This window comes from Diadema antillarum, unplaced genomic scaffold, assembly GCF_040938485.1.
Source record: "Diadema antillarum isolate AM-2024a unplaced genomic scaffold, OU_Dant_1.0 seq00000620_RagTag, whole genome shotgun sequence".
Classification (NCBI taxonomy): domain Eukaryota; kingdom Metazoa; phylum Echinodermata; class Echinoidea; order Diadematoida; family Diadematidae; genus Diadema; species Diadema antillarum.
Genome location: NW_027271543.1, coordinates 851,371 through 877,835, shown reverse-complemented (window position 1 = coordinate 877,835; position 26,465 = coordinate 851,371). Strand labels below are relative to the sequence as shown.

Genomic DNA, 26,465 nt, shown 5'->3' with positions numbered 1-26,465 from the left:
TATACCATGCTAATAAAATATCAACTTTGAAGTCCACACAATGCATTTTGCTTTGGTTGGTACCTACCTGCATTGGTAACAAATTTCCAGACTTTATTTGGACCAATTTCAGCAACGTAAACAAGTTTTCCATCAGGTGTACAGGTAATGTCATGGGGCTTTTCAAACTCCTGCATACACACAAAAAAAACCCCACAAAAATGAAGCACAATTGACACATTTTGTGTAAAAATATAATAAGATTTTAGACTCCCTGGAGTTATGTTATAATGAAATAACAATGTACCATTAAGTCCTTTTTGTAAAACAAAGAACAAAATATCAATCCATGTTACATGGCTGACATACACACAGTACAAAAAAAAACTAGAAATGTCGCTATGGCGACTGGTATGCCTCCGCCATAATGCATGATTCTCCTAATAGGTCTAGATAGTCCATGTGGACAATGTGTGATTACATTTTCACAAAACTGGCAAAATATTGAAATGACAAGTTTGCCAGAAATGTGTTAAATGTTCACCTTCCTTGAACTTGGTTTAATTGGATGAATAGGAGAGCATGTATTTGGGGATTTAAGGACTTTAACTTGACTTTGACCCATTCATACATTTATGCATTGAGTAATTTTCATGGTACTGGTATGGAGAAAAAGTGCAATTTCTGTACTGAATAGTAAATTGTTACCATGTTCATCTGGCCTTAGACCCTAAAATTCATAAGATAATCACTTTCAGGTAGAACATGCATAGATATGCAGTAGGTTTCACGATAAATTGAGCCACTTCCGAGATATGGAGGAAAAAGTTAGTTCAGCACTTTCACTTGATCTTTGACCTTTTGACCTTTGAGGCAATTAAAAAAAGAAAAAGAAAAAAAACTCTCCAGAGAATTTCTATTAGGTTACACATGCATACACCAAGTGTAAAAAAAAAAAATACTAATCCTGCTGGCATTGCATGAACATGAGGGAAATAGTAAAATTTTGAAGTGTTGCACTTGACCTTTGACCCCTGACCTTTGACCCCATGAACCCTACATTCTCTAGATAATCACTGCCAGTCAGTACATGTATATATACTATGTTCCATGAAGATACCTTGAACAATTTTCCAATTTACAGAGAAAAAAAAGAAGTTTTAATACTTTTACTCGACCTTTTGACCTTTGACCTTTGACCTCATGACCCAAACTTTCACCAGAGAATCTAAATTGGGTAATACATGTATACACTAAGTTTCAAGAAAATATCTTCTGGCATTGCATAGATATGGTGGAAATAGTGAAATTTTATGTATTTGACCTTGACCTTTTGACCTTTGACCTTGAGCACATGCACCCAAAAGTTGATAGGCACAACTTCACCCCCTAATACACATACATGCCAAGTTTCATCAGGATACCTCAACAGCTTTTGATAGTTACCTTGTCCACAAAATTCATTACGGACGGACGGAAAGACGGACGGACGGACGGAAGGACGGACGGACGGACGGACGGACGGAAGGACGGACGGACGGACGGACAACCCGAAAACATAATGCCTCCGGCACCACTTCGTGGCGGAGGCATAAAAAAGAACAGAGGAGAAAATTTAACATCATTGAACTTAATTGAAAGTTTGATTTGCGGGGCAAACTATAATCAGCTTCGTAAACTGCACTTTGTGAACAGGTTGGGAATTTACCTTCCATTTTTGAAAACTATTATACTGCTGGACAAAAAACACAAGCTATGCTTAAAAAAAATAAAAATAAAATAATGCTGCTTCAATTCTCACCTTTCAATATAGCACAAAGAGTGATCAACTATCATTTACTTAAGATGATTGTAACAACTATAGCAAGGATTCATCGCATGAAGGAAAAGGATGCTAAATTGTATCAACAACCAAATATGGAAAATGGACATGACAAAGACTAAGGGAAGCAGATATAGAATTTTGCACAGTAGTGTGTAGCATAAAACAGTACAATATTCAGGGATGCCAACCTTGCAAACAACTTTGAAATATTCTCAGGGCTGAAAAGGCATTTTTTTTTTTTTTTTTTTGGGGGGGGGAGGGGAAACAGTATCTTCTTTACTTTTCCTGCAATAAACATGTGAAGTAATACAATTAGGGAAAAATAGTATTTTCCATGAAACCTGCAGTATTGTTGGCAAAAAAAGAAGAAACAATAGTTTTCATCTCTGGATATGTGGTCTCACCTGGTGTGTGGGTGACCACTTGGTTAGGATTTCTCCACTGGTATAATTCAAGGCAAAGCCCCTGACAGGATTGTTTCCATATGATGGTCCATTGACTGCATACAGCAAGCCACCTGTGTTGTACGAGAAGAACACAGAGTACAAATTATGCACTATTCAGAATGTAAAACTTCTAATGGATTCATGAATTCATTCAATCATTCATTCAATCATTCATTATTTTTCCATTTCTAACAGAAAGACATAATAATTTGCTGTTTAAAAAAATTGAGTGCATACGGCACATTACAATGTTCACTTAACAAAATTCATAAGTTTGCAAAGTTACCAACTTACATGTATACCATCATTGGACATTCCTAGCTGAAGTAAACCTTAGAATATGCATTTTTTTTAAAAGTAAAATTACAAAGACTTCTGCCCTTGATATTTGACTATTCACCACTATCATTTAAGGCAAACTAGAAAAGCACTCTGAGAGCACAGACCTCCGCCAAGCAGCTACTATCCACAGATGATCTTGCTCTTCCATAGAGATCAGTAATTTCCACTCATACGTATGCTTGCTGAAAAATTGCCCGATTTCCCAATATAGAAGCCTTTGTTACGTAATAAACCCTCAGCTGCACGGCGCACCTCGCTCTGGCAGAAACTAGAGCACGCACTTTAGTGCGCGTATGAAAACCTCAAAAATGCGCAGCTTGGACTCCCAAGTTCATTGACCCTACCTCCCAAAATATCAAAAGTCCTTCATAAAATTCATAAACATTTTTGGATCACTACCAAAATCTAATCACCTGTTCCTTGTGCCATTCTCAACCTTTCTTGCAAGTTTCATTCAAATCTGTGCTCAACTTTTTGAGTTATTTTTATTTTATTTATTTTTTAGTCAAACAAACAAACAAACAAACAAACCAACGGTAATGAAAACATAACCTCCTTCCTTGGCGGAGGTAATGACCTACTTTTAACTTCCTTTAACCTGATGAGAATGAGTCTCGAGTATACTTGGGCAGGTGTCTATGGGAAATGTGTGTTGAAGCAAAATCAGCTTGTCCTCAACGGGTTAATACTTATCACATTACCACTGGACTTGCCTAGATGAGGCCATTAAAAAAAAAAAAATTAATTGTCAGCCAAAATTCAGTGATTTTTCACTTTGATCTCGAGGGATTTTGCCCAAAAGGCAATCAGCACATGTTCACCTCATGAAGCAGAATCTATGGCTGGATGGACAGACTGCATGAAAACATCATGCCTCTGGCACCCTTTGGGGATGGTGGCATAAAAAAAAGAAACAAATATTGCACAATGCTAGACATTCCATGAACATGAATAATTTGGTCTGAATCCTAGACTAGTAAAATTTATCCAAAGTCATAACAACACATCATACATCAAGTCTCATACTATTTAAGAAAGAAGTATCTAATGTAAATTGCTCACCAATACAAACTCTCCTTTGCAGTGTACAAGTAAAAACAGAACAAAAAATGGTCACTTTGTTCAGAAATGAGGGTCTGAAACAAAGACTAATAAAAACTAGAATTTTCATTGAATTGATTACACCCCCATCAAAAACTGAGGTAGCTCAATCCACAATATTTTTGTACCCCTTTTTGATTTAAAAGTGCTGCTACCATGACAACACATTGTTCAATATTGATAAAAGATGTGTTTTGTACATACATGTATCGAAAAGATGAAATTGGTCACATGTGCTAACTCTAAAATCAAATGTTCAAAACCTAAGGGATTTAGCTCAAATGATAATATTTTTGCATGCACTTTATTGAAAAAATGCTGTTACCACAGCAATGCATTGTTTGATACTGACGAGAAATAAAATTTGCACATCTACATAATACAGCAGTCACATGTGCAAAATTTCATGTAAAACTCTCAGAAACTGAGGGAGGTAGCTCAATCCACAATATTTTGTATGCTTTTCTTTAAAAAAAAATGTTACCATGGCATCACACTGTTGAACACTGACAGAAGACATGTTTTGCACATCTAAATCTTACAATGGTCACATGTACCACATCATAAGTCAAATGCTCAAAAACTGATGGATTGAGCTAAATCTGCAATGCTTTTAAATGTTTTATTAAAGAATTGCTGTTACCATGGCAACACATTTTTTTCACTGAAAAAAGATGAAGCTTGCACATTTACATACAACAGTGTTCACATTTGCCACATTTCATGTCAAATGCTCGAAAAAACTCAGGGAGTTAATTTAATCCACATATGTTTGTATGCTTTGTATTAAAAAATGCTGTTGCCATGGCAACACATATCTTGACACTTACAAAACAGGTGTCTTGCATGACAACATATTATGGTGATCACACATCCCAAATTTCAACTGAAACGCTCAAAAACTGAATGAGTAATTCAATCCACACAATTTTGTATGATTTGTAAGAAAGCTGCTGTTGCCATGGCAACCCATTTCTTGACGCTCATAAAACATAGTCTTGAACAACTACATGTTACATTGATCACATGTGCCCAATTTCATGTGAATTGCTTTAAAACTGAGAGTAGTGCGATCCATAACATTTCAAATGTGAAGCTGAACTGTCAATTGATAACATCAGCTACAAAGTTCAACAAAATAAAACTGGAATTCAAGACTAAATTATAGACTAGAACTATTCATTCTATTATGTATACAAATCATATGTAGAATTGCGACAAAAAAAAAAGGAAAAAAAAAAGTGTACACATTGCAGAAAAAGTTCAATAAAGAAATCCCCCCTCCCCCACTTGAAAAGGAACAATAAACTGAGCAGAAAATAGTGTCCCTCTGTGGGGAAACCAAGCATTCACCAGCTCATAGACTGGGAATATGAATATTCATAACCAAAAACTTAATATTCATGAGATAGTCAAAAGGCACATAACATGCAGGTACAAAGACACCAACTGCTTAGGTGTATGATTCTGGAATTGCATGTGATAAACAGATACTAAAACAGATAGCCTGTATCACTTTTCAAACATTAAGCTGTGGAAAAGTAAAAAACAAAACAAAACAAAAAAAAAACTGGAATCTTTTGAACTGAAATGATATTTTATTCATATGCAAATTAGTAGTCACTGACCCGAATATCCGATATGAGGAAAAGAAATTATATATCTTGCTGTTCTCCTCTCATATAGCACTACAAGTTTCATCCCTAAATCATTCAACACATAGTGACTGATTCCATGCTGTACAAGAAGCTAGACTACAAGAATTCACAACTCATGAATATTCATTAATAGGCAAAGCTGCCAGTGTATAGGGTTTCCTGGCTGTTACATCAGAATTCCTGAAAATAATTAATCTAACAGCATGAAAACTCATTGACTTTTCATGCTCACTGCCTAAACTCTTCACTCTATCAAACTAGTATCCATGAATTCCCATAAAACTCTAAAAATAATAACCTTATCACATTCAGTAACCATGGCTTAAAATTAAATACGATTGTACATATGTCTACACACTCCACACAGATAATTTGACAGTCCTTATCTTGGGGAAGCACGATCATTCAATGAACGTATAGTGAGGATGATTTTGCTAACACCAAATATCAACACGTAAAGCACCACCTCTGGCTTCGGCTGGTAGGCACGGTGCAATTTTTGGATCACTCCCATTAATTTGATGGGAAAACAATTGGAAATGAATAATGAAACGACATGAATAAAAGGAGTCACTGATTAATTGATTTACAGTCAGGAGAGGGAAAGACCACATTTGGTATTACTGAATACTTATTGACGATGATTCACGTAATCACAGGCTATCTTACTAGATATGTTGTACCATGATCATGGTAATGATCTCACATTCAACTACCAGTAAAGTGCCTGGTTACATGAGCAATGGCGGAAGATCACACAGGATTTGATAGATGGTATGCTGCCCTCTAGTGATTTAGGTCATACAGTTGAAAATACAGGGCATACAAAAACCCAGCAGTTTTTGCATGCAGGAAGCTTGGTATAAGTAGAGCACTTTTGCCTTGCATTTGCACAGCTTTATTTCCTTCTTCATGCATTTGTAATGACTTTAACCCTAACCAGGCCGGGCTTTTTGGGGTGTTCTGTGGCCTGGGGAGGGTTGATTCAAACTCCCCCACCCCCGAGATCTTGGCCGTCGATCGTGCAATCGCCATGAAAATTGGCACATGCATTACCTGTGGCGTAATCTACCAAACTATACAAAAAGAAATGATAATTTTCATTATATTAATTAATCATGCTAATATATGCATAAAATCATACATTTTGCTATATAAATGAAAAAGTAAAGCTCCTAGAATCCTAATTTTTGGTGATAGCATTCTTTGTAGCATTTCTAACAGTGTACTCCAAAAAAAAATCTGGTATCAAAATTAATTTCTTATGTATTTTATTGTTTTATGAATTTCTTATGTATTTCCTTGTTTTTCGACCTTTTGTTTTATCATTTTTTTTCAAAAAATTTATTACAGAACCTATTTCAAGCATAATTATGCTAAGATTAATTGATTTCAGCATATGAAAGTGAAAATAATCATGTCTTTATGAATAAGGTGAGAAAACTCCGTTGGCATAGACTTTATACACAAAATCACGTTTTTGAGCCATTTTCGGTCTGACGGGCATGTAGCGGTATGCGCGATTTTTGCGAAAATGGTGTCAAAAGATGTGCAAGACTTGAAAGTAAAAAGTCAGCGAATGGCGCAGTAAAAAGATTTCGCGCGGCAGAATAGTCGTGAAAAATGTCGAGGGGGGGGGGGTAGGGGTTGATTCAACCCCCCCTGGCCTTTTTAGGGTTAAAGTCTGGACAAAGAAACATTCAGGGGCTCATTTCATTACTCTCTATACAGTGATCGTTACTCACAACAATTGCAATCAACACATAAAAAAACATGAAGCATAGCCACTGCCTAATTGTTACAATGGTGACTGCAATTACTGTAAGCTTCAAATATTGCATGATTCAAACAGTTCACAGATACAATGGTCGATGTCAGAGTATCAATGAAAAAGCATAATTTAATAGTTGCTGTTTTGGTTTTTGTCTCTTTCTTTAAATGGTACAACTGGGGGGTCCAGCTAATACACCAGCAAAATGCTACATGAGTGAAATACCAGTGATTCTGAATCAAATCATGAAATCATTGACAACTATAAAATAATGGGCAAGTTCTCTGTAAAGCGAACTACCAGTCAAACTGGCAGGCTGTATGACACAAAGTTACAATTACTGAGATAGAGTCTCACAAAATCAGTGATAGGAAAACAACGCTGCTTGAGTATCAAGCAATCCAGCACAAATATCTCGTCTAGTTGTGCGAGACTACATAGTCATATTATGCAACATTTACACCATGTTCCCAGCGACCATGGCACCCTTGTTCACCCGAAACGTAGTGCGCCATGGGCAGGTGAGGTATTCTATTTTTGCTCTTCCATATTCTAGTCCTGCTCATTCCAGTTTCTGCTCCAGAGAATATTTAGGCTTCAGAAACCATTCTCACAGCGTCTGCTCAGGCTAGACAGCACATATTCCGTGTCCCACTACCAACTGCCTACAGGTTATGTTACGTCCTATTACTCACTGTCACATTTTGCTGCGTTCAACCCGTTTTATTATGACCTACATGTTAAATCTAACTTGGGTTTCTCATTAGCATCGTGACTGCGGTGGCAAATTTTTAGACAGTTAAAAATCTGACACAGCATCCATGGCAATCACAGCCTGTCAGGCTTGCCCATCCCATCCCCCTGCGTAGTTTCAAGTCCATCCAATTTTGTCTATGAGCCTAAAACAGAATTGCTGTGGCCACCGGGTACCTACAGTGTAAAATTACCATAAGCATTGAGAGCGATTGTTCACACAGAATGTGGCTCTATGCTGCTCTTGCCTATATCTATAGAGATGTATAAGTCGGAGACACAGAACCACTTACCGCTTGCACTTGTGTACACCACGGCGTAGAGCCTGCCTCCAAACTCTGGCAGATTGAACTGCTTGACAAAGTCCCCACTGCCGGACTCAAAGCACTGAATCCTGCCCACCTCTCTGTCTGCTACACATACATGGTCCTTGTCTGTCACCATGGTGATGCTGTGGGGGATGTTGAATTGGCCCACAGGAGGATTCAGGGCGGAAGCTGTTTAGGAAGATGGTGAAGTCAATCATAAATATATATATTTTTTTTTTGTGAAAAAGAGGAAACCTTCATAATTTCTCCCTTCCTTAATTAATGCTGTCTTAAGCAACCACCTCCACAGTGACAGCTACAAAAACTGTAAAATAATTACCAACCAAACAGAAACAACTATCTACTTGAAGTCACCCATTTTTGTCCCAATTTTGATCACAAAAATGAGCATGTTTTTTTTTTTCTTTTTTGCATAGTGATAAATGCTAAGTATGATGCACGTAAATTTCTGTCTTCCTCAACCTGGCTTGAAAGACAAAACTTCTGGTACTATTATTAGTATTATTACTATTTTTTTGCTTTTTCTTGTTGTTGTTGAAAGATCATGCCATCAGACACATAAAAACCTGAGCATAGAACTTATTTTAGCAAAGAGAATGTGTAAACTTAAACAGATGAGTATTGTTTTTGCTATTTGTAAAGACCACTGCGTATGATTCTAACATCACAGACCAAGTAAAAAACAAACAAAAAAAAGGAGCAGGCCTGGGATTTGATACATCAACAGTTGCTTGAAGGGTACCAAGGTACCAGACAAGAACTTTGTTTCTCCTACATGACAGATACACCACTCATAAATATATAACACTACTATTTTTCACCTAAAAGACTCTACCTAAGGACAATATTTTTGTAATCATTTGCCCATTTGATGCTCTGTTATGATACATCACTCGATGCAATGGATGTAACAGAGTGGTATACACTCTGTCACGTGCATGCATGATAATATAGTTGGTCCATACCTACTGTATATGCATTAGTGCAGTCTGTGCTTTCCTATTATCGATATATACATGGGACCCAATAATTGGAAAGCGGAAAGGGGAAAGCAATGAACACATGCTCATGATTAAATGCACAAACAGATGGAAGTCGTGCATGGAATTTATATGCTTAAGAAATTCAGCCATGAATTTTTTCTTGGTTTTCTCTTCATGGAAATCATAGTCATGATACAGACAGTATTTTTTTTTTAATGTATCTTTAATAAAGCAAACAAATATAAACAAGAGTCTTCCTCAGCCCTGTGGTCCACTGTAAAGAGTATTGGCACTTCCAACACAGCTGAAGCCAGTTCAGTATGTTTGTTTTGGCACAGCAAAAAATACAGACCAAACAGTGGATCTCAGGGGAGCAACACACACACACACACACACACACACTAAATTCTACTTATAGTGCGCTCCCATTATAATGAATACAGTTATAACGAAATTCTGGTTACAATGAAATAAAAATTCAGGCCACAACATTATCCTCCCTATTTTTTCTTATTGTTTATTTGTTTGGTTATAACAAAATTTCGATATAACGAAAGAAAACTGCCCGTCCAGAGGACTTCGTTGTAACGGGAGTCCACTGTATTATCATAAATCCTGTCATACCTTTAACAAGGTGTCCCCATTCTGTGAGAAACTCTCCTGTTGGTGAGAACTTCACAATCCTGGCATTGCAGTAACCATCAGAGACAAAGAAGTTGCCCGTCTTTGGGTCCACGGTGACGTCCGACGGCTTGCAGAAGTGATTCCGGTCCTTGCCCGGCTCCAGCTTTATCCCGAGAGTGAGGAGGGAGCTGTTTCCACCACCGGCAGGATACTTGAAGACCTGGTGCATTGCCACGTCAGTCAGCCACACATTGTCCTCGTGGTCAATGGTTAGACCGTGGGGAAGGTAGAACCTAAACCAAGGCAGAATGAAACACAAAATGTGACCGGGTATGTCACTGGATAAGATTTCTTTTTTTCGTGTTTATCCATTCGAATCTTGAAGAAAGAGATTTACAGCTTTGAATTAACATTAATCATCAAAGCTGGAGACCTATGGAACTAAATGATAGAAAAATCCACCCTGTAGGAATGTCACTCTTGAGAAAAAAGGGCTTTCCAGTTAAAGTTGTCCAAAGCACACATTCACACACACACACACACCCACACACACACACACAAGACAGCAACAGAATTTACACACAAGAGTAACTGCTACAAAGGGATTATTGGATTGACATGAAAATTGGCATTGCCATTAAGCACATTCTATTCATGATAATTTCAATATCCATGATATTGCCAACTTGTCCTGAAGTTTCTGCAGGGTTTCATAAAAACTCCCACCTGCTACGAGTATTTACAAGAAATAAAAAGCTCACAGCAGCAAAATACAAACTGTACCATACACGGCTGTACATCAAAAGTAACAAGAAGAAATATAGTTGTTACACATAATGTCATGCTTCTAAGCTTCAGACTAACATGGAAAAAGGGTTACTCTTTCAGAAATTATTGTCCCCCCCCCCCCCCTCCTCCACAATGGTCAATGCTCTCAAAATTGGTGTACATAATCTGTTTAGGACTGGTTTAGACTACAGTCTATAAGCAGTTTGTGCTATGTCAAATTCAATCTGATATATTACAGTTCAACCTCAATATGACTAAGTTTTTCTTAGTTTATTTTCACTTGTTCATTTTCTTGGAGTTTAAATATGTGAGGAAGGGGAGGGGGTGTGATTACTTGACACTGTCTTTTAACCCATTGAGGACATGCTGGCTTTGCTTTAACATATGTTTCCCATAGACAGCTGCCTGAGTATACTAGGGACTAGTCTTTAATGAGTTAATAGCGTGTGTAAAGGTCTAATCATCATGTATCAACGGGGGAACCACAGACTGTGGAAACTGAAAGTATGCAATAAAAACATTTGCAGTAATCATGGCAGGGTTATAGATACAAATATCACCAGTGCAATCAGAGACTGTGAATACTGTATAAGTGGAAAATTTCGCGGTGTTGAAATTTTCGCGCATTTCGCGCAACCAAAAACTAGCGCGAAATTAAAAGCATGCCAATAATTTTGCTTGCCATATGTTCCTGTGCGTGATGTCTTGATTCCGCGGAATTAAAAACACGCGAAACTCTTCTGACCCGGCTAAGCGCGAAAAATTAGTCGCGCGAAAATATCCACTTTTACAGTACTCAACATCAAAAACATTAGGCTGGATTCAGAGGTGATATGGGGGGGGGGGGTAAAAGCTTGTGATGAACTTTACTTACTAAACTTATCTTTCCAAACACTATGGAGAATTCTATTTTGATTCTTGATTTTTGTTTCATGTCTTATTCTATTCTAGGATATACCCAATCAATGGCAACTGTGGAAAGTGGACAGTGAATGGAACATTGACATGAGATCATTCTCAATTCGCTATTCCAATTCACACCTGCACTCAGGACATGCTTATTATGCTTCATGGGAAAATTGAGAAAACCAGCTCAAGATGGTAGATGGATAGCTCTTAAAAAATTAAAAAAAACAAAAAAAAACAACAACAACAACAACAAAACAAACACTGACAATATTTTCATGCTTCCAAGCTTATCATCCAAACAAAACAAAAGGTTAACTCTGTATCTAAAGGACTCTTCTACATTAAAGTCCAAATTGGCCAAGTTGACCCCAAATTCACATTTTCAGGTCTGTTCGAATTTCCACTCAAGCGACTTTTTGTGAAATCTGCAATGCAGGGTGACATGACTAGTTCTACTCACTGATTAGCTCCCCACTGGCTGATGACCTGACCAGTAGTGGAGTCATATTTCACCAGAGTGTTCTCGCTGATCGGCCCTTTGCTGGCTTGCAGGAAATGGTCCTCATCAAATGAGCTGAAAAAAAGTACAAAAATAACATGTGGGATACAAGCATAGAAATCATGACTGCCTTTGGTACCATTGGACCTGATGGAAAAAAAGAAAGTATTGGGTATTGCTGAGTAGAGTTCACGTGATAGCAATGAGGATGAGCTTATGTCTGAACGCATGGTATATCTCCGTAAATATAATCCTTTACAACTCATCGTCATCAAAATCTTAATATCTTCATACCATAAATCAGTTTTGTGTGTATTGACAAGAAACAATGCACCTACAAGTATCAATGCAGAAGAAATCTGGACATGAAATCCATTCTCTGTGCTGAAGGTTTCTCTCTATTCAGGAATATTCCTCTGCAAAGTTTCCCTTAAGATCTTACAATATGTGGTTGATGATATTGATTTAATTGATATTATGATTTAAGTGGTGGCTAAGGAAAAAATAAATGAGTGCTTTTTCATTGTTTATTCGTTCAGTTATAATGAAATTTCGACATAATGAAAGAAAGATGCCGGTCCCGAGGACTTCATTATATCGGGAGTCCCCTGTATGCGACGAGGAGAATCGGTTGTAGGACTTACTCCAGATCCCATGGTCTTGATGCCCGATGGAAGACATGGACATTGCCATGAGAGTCTACGGCGACTCCTGACACTTGGCCTAGAGTCACGTCACTGTTTTCAGACGGCCATCCCGCAACATCAGTAACAGCTGGGCAGGAGAGGTAAAGGTGTTATAATGTTTTAAATTCACCTATGAAACTTTCAGGTGTGGACGGGAACATGTTGGTAATACCACAATACGTAAAGTAAATGCTTCTTCTTAATCGTTACATTTTATGTCTGAAATATATACTATTTGATTTTCAGAACATAGTTTGTGGAAAACATGGCTTCAGAACTCAAGCTAAACAGTCAGAATGACATTTTTTTTTTTGCACATTCCAGGAAAGCATGACAGCCCACAGTTAAAAGACATTCACATGAATCTAAAACAAGGCCCACTATACTTCCTGAATTGTCCACTTTTCCATCACTTGCATGTAGGCCTACACAGAAGAGCACAATAACCTAGTAATTATTTTACATGGCTAACAAACACATGCCTGTGCTTGCACACATAAAATATGAAAAGCGAGTAATTTTAGACACAGTTTGTAATTACTGGAAATAGACAGAACCTGTATGTCTCTGTTAGATCAACTTGTATTCAGTGATTGACATGCTGTTTAGGACCTTCTACATATACCTGTCCAGCCTCAACATACTTCTATATCATCATCTATTATCATCAAGGGCGAGGAAACCAGGGTACTGCAAACAATGGTAATTAATACAAATAGCAAGAGCATGGCCAGTATGTATTTGAATAGAGCAGATGATAGGTATGTGTGTGTATATGTGTGTGTGTGTGTGTGTGTTGGGAGAATATCTCCTAATTATTTCTACAAATATCTAGAACAGATATATACATGACATGATCAAATGAGGAGTTCAGTCCAGAGCTTCTGATCTAGTTTTAAGTGATCTCTCCCCCCCCCCCACCTTTTTTTTTTGGGGGGGGGGGTAGGGGTGGGGTGGGGAGTGAAATATTGTAAAGAGGTACTTATTTTGATAATGACAAAGTGTCAATATGACTTTCGTTTAGTGAAGCAACAAGGAGATCATTTATAGCTTCATCACATCCAAAATTTACACAAAGGATTTCTCTCCTGATAGTGTTAAATGCCTGCACATCGCCCTGACTTGCCCGTGATGATTTAATTTGAATCTCTGCACTCTTACTTAGTGATGGAATTGTCTTGTCCTCTGCTATGGGTGAGCTGGTACCCGATCCTGTCTCCGCGGCTTGACCACTGGGTGTTGCTTCCCCTTCTCCGACCCTGAGCTCCTGGCCAGCTGTGACTAGGCTACCAGTCTCGTCAATGGTCTTATCAGGTCCTTCGGTCACTCCCTGCCTGCCGCCTCCATCCATCTCCTCCTCCTCCTCTCTTCCTCCTCCTCCAAGACTTGCACCCCCCATGGTGTCCTCATCGCCCTCCTGCAGGGGATTCAGGTAATCATTGTTGCTGCCTTCCCTCAAGTAGCTCTGCTCACCACCGGTGTAATACTCCCCTCTGTTGTCGTAGTTATAGAAAGGATCCCAGATGTTGTCGACCGGTGGGCGGAGTCTGGAGTGTACCTCCTGGGCTGTGGAGTACTTTGGGTGGGAAGGGCGGCTGTCGTAGCCGCTGGGTGCCGCGTCAAAAAAGTGGGGACGGGGAGACTGACCACACTCTTGGAAGGGCTTGCCATGTATGGAGTCGGTGTAGTACATGAGGTAGAGGTTACACATCTCATCATTGTGTGTACCACTGAGGTGAAGAATGATAGGTTTGAAAGTTGAAAATCTACAATCTTGCCATGCATTGATAGCATCTGACAACAACAACAAAAAATGGAAAAAAAAATGAAGGTATGTGTCTATGAAGATATGTTTAGTTTCATGCACAGATGATTAATCCATGAATCATAGCGATGAATAATTGACAGATACATGAGCAGGTATGGATTTCATTCAATACTTCAAGCATACCAAGTGCCTATTTCCATTACAATTCTGAATTAGAATACACGAAGAATAACACACTGAGATACCTTATACATATTTTTTGTGTCCTTAAAAATAACACAAACTACCATGTACATGATACTACAGTTATGTATTGAACATCTATACAGTCATTGTGTTTACAGCAACTGCTCATCCTGGCCCTTCAAATGATCACTGTGTGCCTTAGCTGGAAACAAGTTTAAGCTGCATCATTTGATGCAACAACTACATGTAACCTAGCTCTATTAGCTGGTCACTCTGCTGCTAAGTATACATTGTGCACACTTTTTCTAGTCCAAATACCAAATATATGGGGAACTGCTCACATTGGGCAGGTGGGCATTATCCACAGGTTCTCAACTACATGTACACGTTTTCTTTTCAGGGGATTTCCGTGTGGTCACTATGGGCAGGTGGTCACCATAGACAAGTAGTCACTAGAGCAAGTTTGATGGCAATGAAGTTGAAAACACTCTTACCCCACATGAACAGCGACATCCCTGTTGGAATCATATGTGCACCTGGCTGCTAATATGTCTCCTGGTCGTACTGTGTAGTCATTTAGCGATGGGTAAAATGCCTGTTTGGTTTGAGAAGCAGGACCAGCAAGAAAATACAAGGGTGCAACACTCATAAATTTGTGGCAAAGTGAACACTGAAACACTTTGAAGATCCTCATTTCACTGAACTGTTGTACAATGTCAGTCGCAAAAACTGCACACTGATGGGATTTAAAGACATTACACTTATAAATGAATAACTCAGACTGGTAAACCATTACCTACACTGAAAAAAAGAGAAAAAAACAAAACTGACAAATGCGAAAAGCAAACTTAGCAATAAAAAGGACTGGTACAGAATTAGCAAAACTTGATAGCTGATTTGGTTGACAAGGTTGATATCATTATTGACATTGATATGACAGAATGATATACGTGGATTTCATTTCCATTAGATGTGTTTAGGGGTGGGGTTTATTTCCTGGTTGGCTATTACCTGTGGCCACTGTGGATCACCCTGGGCAATGACTGTCCATTCTCCATCACGGATGAGGTAGCCGGTGATGACCTTTCCAAGGGAATGGGCGTGTGTGCGGAAGGCAAACGGGTGGATGTTGGCGGAAGAGTCGTACATGCAGGCGATGTCTGAGTGGACATCTATCAATGCAAGCATGCAACAGACCAGTTTGTAAATATTCCACTTTGCGCATGAACAGAAAAAGGTCATTTATACCAACAGGCATTTTGTTTTGTTAATTTACTGAGATAAGCATTTGTGATGTCAAGGTTATTCATGTGATCCTTGTGTAAAATGGTGCTTGCAAGCACATCCACCTGACAGCAAGCCTGGTATTTGGCAATATCAAAACAATAAAACAACCCCCCCCCCAAAAAAAAACAAACAAACAAACAAACAGCAACAAAAAAGAAAAGAAAAGAAAAAAAAAGTTGTTGTTACATACAATAACAAAAACAAGGCAAGTGCCAAAATGTGTCTCGCCCATTCGGGCAGAAGAAATTAATGTTTTTCTAACTCCCGGAAGTTCATTGACCCCGCCTATGACCTTTGACCTTGTGGTGAGCTTCAGCTCCCCAAGGGACATTTACCAGCCAAGTTTGGTCACAAACAGACATATGGATCAAAAGTTATGAGCCATAATCAAAACGCATCGTAAAAACTTGACATTGGGCCCTAAAAGTTTGTTGACCCCTGTCTGTATCCTTTGACCTTGTGGTGACCTTCAACTCCCCAAGGGCCATCTACCATCCAAGTTTGGTCACAAACAGACATATGAATCAAAAGTTTTGAGCCATAATCACAATGCGCTGTAAAAACTTAACCCGTTCCTTACGGGAACCTGGTTTACCAGGTTCCCGTGGGAGCAACTGATATACGGGAACCTGGTTTACCAGGTTCCCAAAATGAAGACAAGGGTGCCTGCTTCAGTGGCCTAAATTCATGTTTCTTTGTGTTAAAATGCTCAGAAAAGTGGGTTTGATAAAAAGATCAGAGTTTATTCTATCAGGATTTGTTCTCCTGCTGTTTAAAAAAAGGGGGTTTTACAGTATTATGTACCTTTTCCTGATTTAGTTTTTTGCTTGTTCTGCTGTAAACTCGTACGAACATGTACATAATGATCAAGGCTGAGATCAGTTAGAAATGCGGGTTCGCTGACCCCAGTTACCTCATTCAGGTACCTTGTTTTGTGTAGAACAACAGATTCTGAGAGCTCATCAGCGCACGCTCTATTCATACCTCGCACCCGATCGATATTTCCATTGTCCATGGGCACATGTAGTTGACCGTAGAAAGGGGGACACAATGAACCGCTTGACTGCCTTCACACAGCTGGATTACCAACCTGTGTGCCTCTCTGTCGACGGGCGAAAAGAATCTCGTTTGGGGGCATTAAAGGCACTTAGAGAATTGCGGAAGGAACGGGTTAACATTGGGCCCTAAAAGTTTGTTGACCCCTGGCTGTGACCTTTGACCTTGTGGTGACCTTCAACTCCCCAAAGGACATCTACCATCCAAGTTTGGTCACAAACGAACATATACATCAAAAGTTATGAGCCATAATCGAAACACGCCGTAAAAACTTAACATTGGGCCCTAAAGTTCATTGACCCCTGTCGTGACCTTTGACCTTGAGGTGACCTTCATGTTTGGTAAAATGTGTAACTTTGTACAGCCACTCTTCTCTCCAAGTTTGATTGAAATTAAAGTCCTCAGTAGAGAGTTATTCAAGTTTTTGTAGTGTTACGGACGGACGACGGACAGACGGACGACAGATGGACAGGAAATGTACAAAAAATCACAAAATTGTGCCATTTACAAGTGACATGCAGTTAGAAAATGGGCATGGCTTCGCAAAAGTATGCGCACAGAAGTATGTGTGGATGTTGCAAATTTGGTCTCAAAAGTTGTGCGAGACTTGAACTAGGAAAGTCAAGAAGCCCCATGACAAACCCTTCTTGCGTTATAGAATTATAGCGCAAAACGTCAACTTTGACCTACATTAATCTCCTGTGTTTATACTTGATATCCCTATCATCACACAATCACACTACTAGGAATGAAGAGATGTTGCGGCACAAATTGTCGCCTCCGGCACAGGGCGACAGTTCGTGCAGGGAGTGATAGCACAAATTGTCACCTCTGCATAATCTGTCGCCTGGCGACAAATTGTGCTGCTCATGCAGTTCATTTGTGCAGGTAAAATGAAACGCAGCGGCACAAATTGTCGTCAGTCGTTGTCTATGAGATGCAGAAGATAATGCTCAGATATGCACTTCGAATTGTGTAGTTTGGTTGGGTGTTCCTGTGTTGGGTTGGGTCGGTATGACTGGTAATCTGAAGTGTACGTGTGTGTGTGTGGGATCACCTGTGACGTCTGTCCGTCCGTCGTCCGGCTGTCCGTCGTCTGTCTGTAACACTACAAAAACTTGAATAACTCTGTACCGAAGGCTTCAATTTCAATCAAACTTGGAGGGAAAGGTGGTTTTACAATGTTTCACATTTTACCATGTTTCACATTTTACCAAACATGGAGTCACCTCAAGGTCAAAGGTCCCAGGCAGGGGTCAATGTTAAGTTTTTAATGGCACGTTTCTATTATGACTCATAACACCATACACATACACACACACACACATACACATACAGACATCCCTCACGCACACACATGCGCGCGAACCCACACACATACAATGTAAACACATACACACACCCATTTCCCTTACACTCACCAGTCATCCACCCACTACACACACACACACACACACACATTCACAACCGTCCCTCTAACCCACACCCCATCCATCCACTCCTCTCCTCTTAACGAGCACCCCACACATACACACACACACATACACACACACAGACTTCTTTGCATGGATGTAGCCATGTAAGTTTATGTGTTGGTATTCCAACGCCTATGTCAAGAATGATATTACCCCTTAAATGTGCTTTGAGGGCAGGCGACAATTTGTGCCGTCAGCCCTCTCCACAAATTGTCGCCAAGCAACAAATTGTGTAGGGGCAACAATTTGTGCTGTCGGCTCCCTGCACAATTTGTCGCCCGTTGAAGGGGGCGACAATTTGTGCAGGGGTGACAATTTGTGCCACAACAACAGAGCTTTAACATGTATCTATTTAAACATTCAGGCTTAACATTTAGGCTTAATTAAGAGATGAGTACATATTTGCACACACACACACACAAAAAAAAAATCAAACTTGTGATCCACAATGCACTTTTCCTCTGCCTTTTTCACTTGAAGCATTCTGCCATTTATGGTCTTTGGTCAGTATATGTGTGCACTATGACCATGCAAATTCTTTTTCATCCTTTACTAATTACTAATACTTGAAAGTCAATGGAAGATTTTGAGGATTTTCATTCATGTCATATCAAAGTGGGTTGTCATATACTGATCTCAGCATGTGTACAGTGTGTATATTATGGGTCTTTACCACTCACAAGTACCAATGAAGGGATCAAATCTTGATACCATTGAATGAACAATCATAAAAGAATATCTGGCACAATAACAAAGCTAGTAGACACTAGAGAAGCACAATACCATCCTTCCTGCATTGGAATAGGCAGGTTTAATGAAATGGAAACTGCATACCAAAAAAACTGACCTGACAATTTGAATGAAGAAAGGGGGAGAATCTCTTCACTGAGAACGTGAATGTGGGTATATTAAGGTGCACTTGGCATAGATTGAGAACTCTTAATTCCATATAATTCCTCTCTGTAGCTGACAGTGTGATACTGACAAGATGAAAATGGGGATACATTTTACAATAAGTCTGAAATGACCAGACATAGGTATAAAGGTGGCACTGTGCTGTACCAAAATGCACAGAAAAAAAAAGAAGAATTGGATGTTTTGGTCCATATCACTGCACTTACTGTATATCTCTTGAGTACATTTGTATGACCTCTTGTTACATGTACAGTAGATACACTAATTGATAATTCCAATGCATAAAAGAACTTGGAAAGAAACACTTGGGGAAAACAATGGTTTGAAAAAGGGGGTATAGAGTGTCATATTTCCATAAAATCTATAATCACTATGAAGTTCACAGGTACGCCATTCAGAGCAATAATTGATTCCACATCTGAAGAGCAGTAAATGTTGACCTTTTGATCACAATCCGCCAGTGATTTACAGTTAGTTTGCTGAGAGCTTGAAAAGACAGTGCTGTTCAGCAAAAGACCTAGCAATTCAATTATTGGCGCTGTATAAGCCTCAGTTTCATTTCCTTAGTTATGAAACAGATACTTGTACTACCCCATACCATGTTTTCATACCACTACAAGAAAAAAAATCTTGTTTTCTTCATCAATCTATTCAATCAGCACGCAAGTAAAGTACATATATGTATGTCACTATATCTATAAATTTCATATTCCTCTTGTAATGTCTGCATTTGTACAAACCAGCTTAATTACAGATTATCCATTCAACTTCGATGATGTCACAAAATATCACGAAAATATCCCTTAGTAATCAGGTGAACTCATATTTCAGACAAAAATGCAAATCTGCCACTTAAAAATTGTATGTTATTATTTTTTTAAAGAAAAAAAATAATGTGAGATATCATAAAACATGCTAGCTAGCAATTTGGATAATGCATTCAAGATATCCTACATTAGGTACCATAACTCAAGTTTATAGCATTTAATTTCTAATTCAACTTAATTATGGGAGCAGTTCACTTTGGCAAGTAATTCTTACTCTTGTGACTCTTATCGACAGGCAACATTGTCCCATAGTGGTTATTAAAAGTTGATATATCTACTTCATTATTTCATATGAGAGAAAAAAAAAATCCAGATTTCACTCAAAATGATGACTTCTACTTTTATACTTGATAAAAGTGTAGCAGTAACTTCAACAATCCATGGTTTGAACTAAGAGATTGTCAGGTGGCCAAGGGCATTGGAAATATTTTTTTAGAGCAAACTTAATTACTGCTTCTTTTTTCAGAGTTAACATAATTAAACAGCTTGTCATTACAGTGACAAGGAGACAAATGTATACTGTATTCTGGTGTGATCATTTGTAATTGCTCACATCCAATGGGTTAAGACAGTACTCAGATTTATTAACGCTGCTGAAAGAGTGTGTACCAAGTCTTATCTGCAATACTACAAACTATGATGACATATTTCATTTGCCTGATGACTGTATCCTATAGATCTATTGTATTGTATCAGGACTGGGCAAGCCGTACCTTCTCTACGACTGACTGTGGCCTATTTATGAATATTCCATTAAAAAAACAAGAAACCCCCCCCCAAAAAAAAAACAAAAACAAAAACAAAGCAAAACAAATCAAATTGTAACAAACCCCCAAACAAGGTCTGTCACAGTTGCATAAACTGTAAAAATGCTACTGTCATTAAACGGTACTTCTGGTACCCTTTGGAGAAGGGTCTTAAAATCAATGGGTTAAAGTGGATGAATTCAAAAATTTGCAACATAACTCAAGATATATGGAAAATGAGTATGATTATCACTATGGACATTTTCAGAAGGTCTTCAAGCATTTTCATGCTATGCATCATTTATGCAAGTTTTGCAGTTATACAATCCATCTGCTATAAATATGCAAGTTTTACAGTTATATTTGCATGTTTTTGTACTCTTCCTTCAACTTTTTACTTCAAAACAAAAACCATGCTGTTTGGAACCTGAAGAAAAAAAACCCCAAACATTCTCATGATTTATTTGCTTTAAACAGAGATGCCACAGGGAGCTGTCCAAATTTCCTGAAAATCACATGCGAGGGAGCGAAGCGACGGAGGGGGGGGGGGGGGTGAGTGTGGGCACGGTAAGGAATTTTTGTTATTTTCGGAGTAGAATTATGGGTTCTGGTGCATATCTAAGAGGGGATTTTCACTATTTCTGTGCTTAAATAATTGGTACTTTAGCCATGTTGTAATCAGCCAGTTGTAATCAACTACACACGTGCTTCTAAAATAAACATGGCACAGTAAAGCTACATCTAATTACATGTAACTGATTCCAGTGCTGACACCTATCAGTATGTGAATTAGTATACTGTATAATAATTCACAAACTGAATTACTGATATTTCTCATACTCATACTTGTCATCACTTCTCATTCACAGACTGAATTGAAATTACTGATACTTCTAATTCACATACTGAATTACTGATATTTCTGTACAGCAATATGTAAATACCTACGTTAAGATGATCAGTTATATGCAGCATAGAAGACTGTTGTTTTGTTGGTTGTTTTTTTTGTAATTTTATTGAAAAACATGTATTACTATTTTTCATGAATTTCCATTGCCCAATTTCACCATTCAAAAACTGCGACACGTGCGTGCATAACGCAATACGCCTTAACTATGCAGCGTTGTGCATGGCGCCTACCAAGCATTCACATAAGAATTGTTTGATCAGAATTCTTGATTTTGCTGTTATGGAACATTAATTGATTTCGCTGTTATGGAACATTAATGAAACACATATCACATTAAAAGTAAGATTCTAACCTTTCATTTGAGACAAAGTTTGCTGAAAATGCATTCGGCTAGTCGAAGCGATTTATTTGGAAAACCTTGCCTGTCACGGCGAGATCAATTCATTTTGCTTCCATCAGTGACTCCCGGTGATCTTAGCCTGATTGGAGCCGGCTAGAAGAATGCAGGGAAACGTACGCCGCATGCGGCTCCTCCTCGCGGAAGGCCGCCGGGCACTATGGTCGCCTGTCTAGCTCTAGCTGCTTCGCGGTGTGCGGTGCGCGATTCACATGCTTTTCTATGGGAAAAAATCTCTGTTCTTTCAAGTTAACTGAAATAAGCGATTACTTTCGGTACTACAAGCCAATTTGAAGACCGTATATTTGAACAGGATAATACCGATCGTCGGTACTAGCGCTCGTAATACGCATTATTACAGTAATCAATGCAATGATGACACTCATCAAATTGGCAAATGCTTTGAAAGAAAAACATCGTTGCTTTCATGCTGCATGTATTGCATACGGAGGTCACCGAGAGAGACGGAGAGAGCGAATAGGCGCATTATCTCAGTAGTTATTCACGCATTCCCGGAGAATCTAGAAATACAGATTTTTTGCCATCTTGCCTGAAATTCCGGAAAGCTTCCCTCTTTTTGGAAAAATCCGGAATTCCGGAAATTTCCGGAAATGTGGCATCTCTGTTTAAACAGACAAAAAGTTTTCTTTTTCTTTTGTTTGCCCAGTCTACTTCAATGTATTTATACTCCTGAATTGATTTTCACTTGCTATTCAAATCAACTACATTTCTTCACATATTGACAAAAAAAGATAACAAGACCAGTCACGATGCAGCAAAACATTATTCATGTCTCTTAATACCCGGACTAGCACAGCAGATTAAAAAAATTATGCCTCTGGCACTCCTCGGGGCGGGGCATGGTCATACTGGTTATGGATGCTGATGTTCAATAAAAAGCAGTACCTTGGAAAAACAAATTAAAACCGCTTCACTGCCATGCACTAAATTGAATACCTTCCCCTCTTTTACAGGAGTACCTCACATCACAACCGGCTTAACTACAGACACTGAATGATTGCTACATAGGTGCATCAGATCCCTGCTTTAGGAAATGGGTTGGCCATATAATCATGCTATGGGGAATCTCTGTGGCAGCAGATTAGACATTGCACAACAGAGTGTTTAAAAGGAAAATAAATTGCAAATGTAAAATGTGGCTTCAGTAAACACAGAAATGCTAGAACACACCATCAAAATTTGAGGAAACTCAATCTTGTAAAAAAAAAAAAAAAATTAGGAATCTTCAATAGTTTAGTTTATTCAGTGTGACACTATGTACTGGATAAAAGGCTGCAACAATGTAGATATAGATATTTAGTTCTCTAAACACATATTCTGATTGTTGTATTTACCTGTGCTGCGACAATTTCAATGACAGTTAAAACAATTGGAAGTGTTGCTTGAAGGTTTGCATGGTGAAGTAAATGAGGGAGAAAGATTTGCGGTGACATTTGCGGTGTCAGTTTATGACACACTTGGAAGTGTTTACGGAGCTCAATATTTATATTCATCACACATCCTTGTGAACTTATTTCACAAGCTTCAACAATTTGTTATGTCACAATAGTGGAATAATAAAAAGACAAGGTGATTTGTTCCTTACATCGACACTTTTCTGGCATAATTAAAAGGCACATGACTTACCTTCCTCAGAAGGCAGGGGAATTATATCATATAATATTTAACATATTATATATGTTAAAAATTAGAAAATTGCATATGCTCTGCATGCTTCACATTTAACCCATCCCACACTGAATTCTGAAATGCCCACAGACTTAATACCCAGGCCACCAGGTTCCCGTACAAAAAAGGTTAAAAATATTAGTCTAATTTTTGACAAAGAGACAACATACTAGATACAGTTCAGGCACTTATTAGGGGTAATTGGCAGCTCTGCATAATGCATTCATAAGTCTTTGTGACCGGTTTTGATTGTGAATGGTCAATATTACGCAGTGCCTAGATACCAATGGTCAAAATGTTGCTCTGTACATGTCTTGAGGGGAGATACACTTTGATGTATGCTGCACTCTAGTCTCTGTCAAAGGCCCTCTTGCTACAGTAATTGCAAGAGAAGTGAGCAGAGGGTTGGTATGTGAGACAGAGTTGAACCACCAGTAGGAGGTAAGCCCCAGTGAGGGAGCCTTCCAAGACTCATCCAAATCTCTTAGCCTTGAACGCTTTTGTGACACTGAGCCACAAAATTCACACATAATCAGCAAAGCTCTGTTTGAAGAAGTCCATGCATAATACACTTTGCACTGAGGGCTGATGGATACGATATCTAGCATATCCTATCGGTCAAAGTAACTAATGAATTATCTAGTAGGGTGGTACATGGGTTAGGCTTTATACTAGCCCATGAATGATAATCACATTCATAGATCCCTGCTGGCCCTCACACTGACATGCTCTGCTTTGGCTGTCTTCACTTTATAAAAAGTGCTGGCGTTCATAGAGTGAGGGCCTTGAATAAAGGCTAAGTGGTCTTAAGTATGATGTGCTTTGCCTAAAACTGTGGCATCACCGGTTGTGTAGCAGCAGCACTGGCCTGAGGAGTAACTTGAACAAGGGTTGGGGGAACAATTAAAAAAAAAATGCTCCTTATCTAGCTATTCTTCTAGACTGCTTGTTATGACACCAAATATAGTAGCACTTGACAATAGGATCTACAGAGGTACACATAGGAAAGAAATTAAAAACAGAATTCAACTGTGTGAGGATTCATTTTAAAAATTGCCAAAAAATTGCTGACAGGGCCATATTATAATGTTTAAATGAATGAAGATGAAGATGATGAAAAACTGTAAACACTGTTTTACAATGCCCTTGAAGTTTTGAAGAAAAAAAAATCAACTTACTTGTGCTATGAGGTGGTACGTTGATATTGCTTGACCACAACAAGTAGATCCCTCCTATGAACGGCTGCCTGAAAATCAACCAGAAAAAGACAAACATCTTGTGGGCTTTCCCTGGAGCTCACTCATGATGCACCATACAATCAACGAAAGCATCAATGACAGGAAATTACGCCCAACACGCAAACCTCATTACAAGTTTTATGATAGACAAGTCCTGCAGTAGATAATACTACAAAACAACTGAATTTCAGAGTTCTGCATAATGGGTAGATCCAGTAGAAATGACAAGTACTGTAAAAGTGGATATTTTCGCGCGACTAATTTTTCACGCTTGGCCGTGTAAGAAGAGTTTTGTGTGTTTTTAATTCCGCGGAATGAAGACATCGTGCTCAGGAACATATGGCAAGCAAAATTATTTGTATGCTTTTATTTTCGCGCTAGTTTCTGGTTGCGCGAAATGCGTGAAAATTTTACACACCGCAAAAATTTCCACTTTTACAGTACTGTATTCAATAGCACAGACAGTAATGTGAAAGATATGACTAAAGTTACAGTGTAGGGTGTGAAAAAGAAAGGAGAAACACAGTGGAAAGTTTAAGGACTGCCCACGGAAGAGAAAGACCATTGTAAAATCACACAGTGATGGAGTGCAGAAAACAAAGTGCTAGTGTATCGTGTCCAGATGATACATTGGGCAGGCTCATACTCTCTAGACTAGTCAAAAACGATACTCTTTTCCCTAAATCTGCAGGAAAGAATACTTACGGGGTGTGAGTCATTCTGAGAGTAATGCCTGAATGATCCCCTTCAGTACCTGTCAGTGAAAACAATAAAGAACACAGTAAAAGGACCAAAATGATGTATGACTATGAATGCACAGAAAATGCTGCCATAGCTGATGAAACATCAAATAATTAAGTGTAAGAAATAGAAACGACTAAACAAAAAAAACACAACATATATAATACAAAATCATTGACCTAATTGAAGATAATACATGATAAAATCAAGGGGAAGTATGCATGAGAAAGGACAAGCCTTATCATAAACACAAGAGCACACAGAAATAAATATATCCTAGACAGGCAAATACAATGCTATATAACACTGAAGATATGTATTCTTTTACATATAAGGTAGCATGTAATTGATGAATTAAAATTTTCTTTAAAATATGCTTAAAGAACTCATTTTGTGATGGACTGCTGTCACTTTAACAGCAATCATAGAAAGCATCTGCAATGGAAGTCGTTTAATCTTTGAAATTGTCGGTCTTCTTTGGGTGGTTTAAAGTTACTTGTGAAATATGCGAAAATACTCAAGGGATGAATTAGGTC

At 38.5% G+C, this 26,465-nt stretch overlaps 1 protein-coding gene and 1 non-coding gene across 2 annotated transcripts in view; one reads left to right on the top strand and one right to left on the bottom strand.

Moving 5' to 3' along the window:
* The window catches only part of LOC139736039 (peptidyl-glycine alpha-amidating monooxygenase B-like), a 54,559-nt gene that overhangs the window by 5,504 nt on the left and 22,590 nt on the right, over positions 1-26,465 (bottom strand). Inside the window, exons 6-16 of the mRNA XM_071646783.1 lie at positions 25,894-25,942; positions 25,129-25,196; positions 15,660-15,820; positions 15,143-15,243; positions 13,856-14,424; positions 12,653-12,782; positions 11,970-12,083; positions 9,812-10,104; positions 8,169-8,372; positions 2,209-2,321; positions 68-170 (exon numbers count right to left, since the gene is read on the bottom strand). Coding sequence (XP_071502884.1) covers positions 68-170; positions 2,209-2,321; positions 8,169-8,372; positions 9,812-10,104; positions 11,970-12,083; positions 12,653-12,782; positions 13,856-14,424; positions 15,143-15,243; positions 15,660-15,820; positions 25,129-25,196; positions 25,894-25,942 — 1,905 coding nt within the window. The remainder of the gene's footprint in view (positions 1-67; positions 171-2,208; positions 2,322-8,168; positions 8,373-9,811; positions 10,105-11,969; positions 12,084-12,652; positions 12,783-13,855; positions 14,425-15,142; positions 15,244-15,659; positions 15,821-25,128; positions 25,197-25,893; positions 25,943-26,465) is intronic.
* Positions 5,727-5,858, top strand: LOC139736092 (U4atac minor spliceosomal RNA). The gene has a single exon (XR_011711238.1). It is a non-coding gene; the product is annotated as a U4atac minor spliceosomal RNA (small nuclear RNA).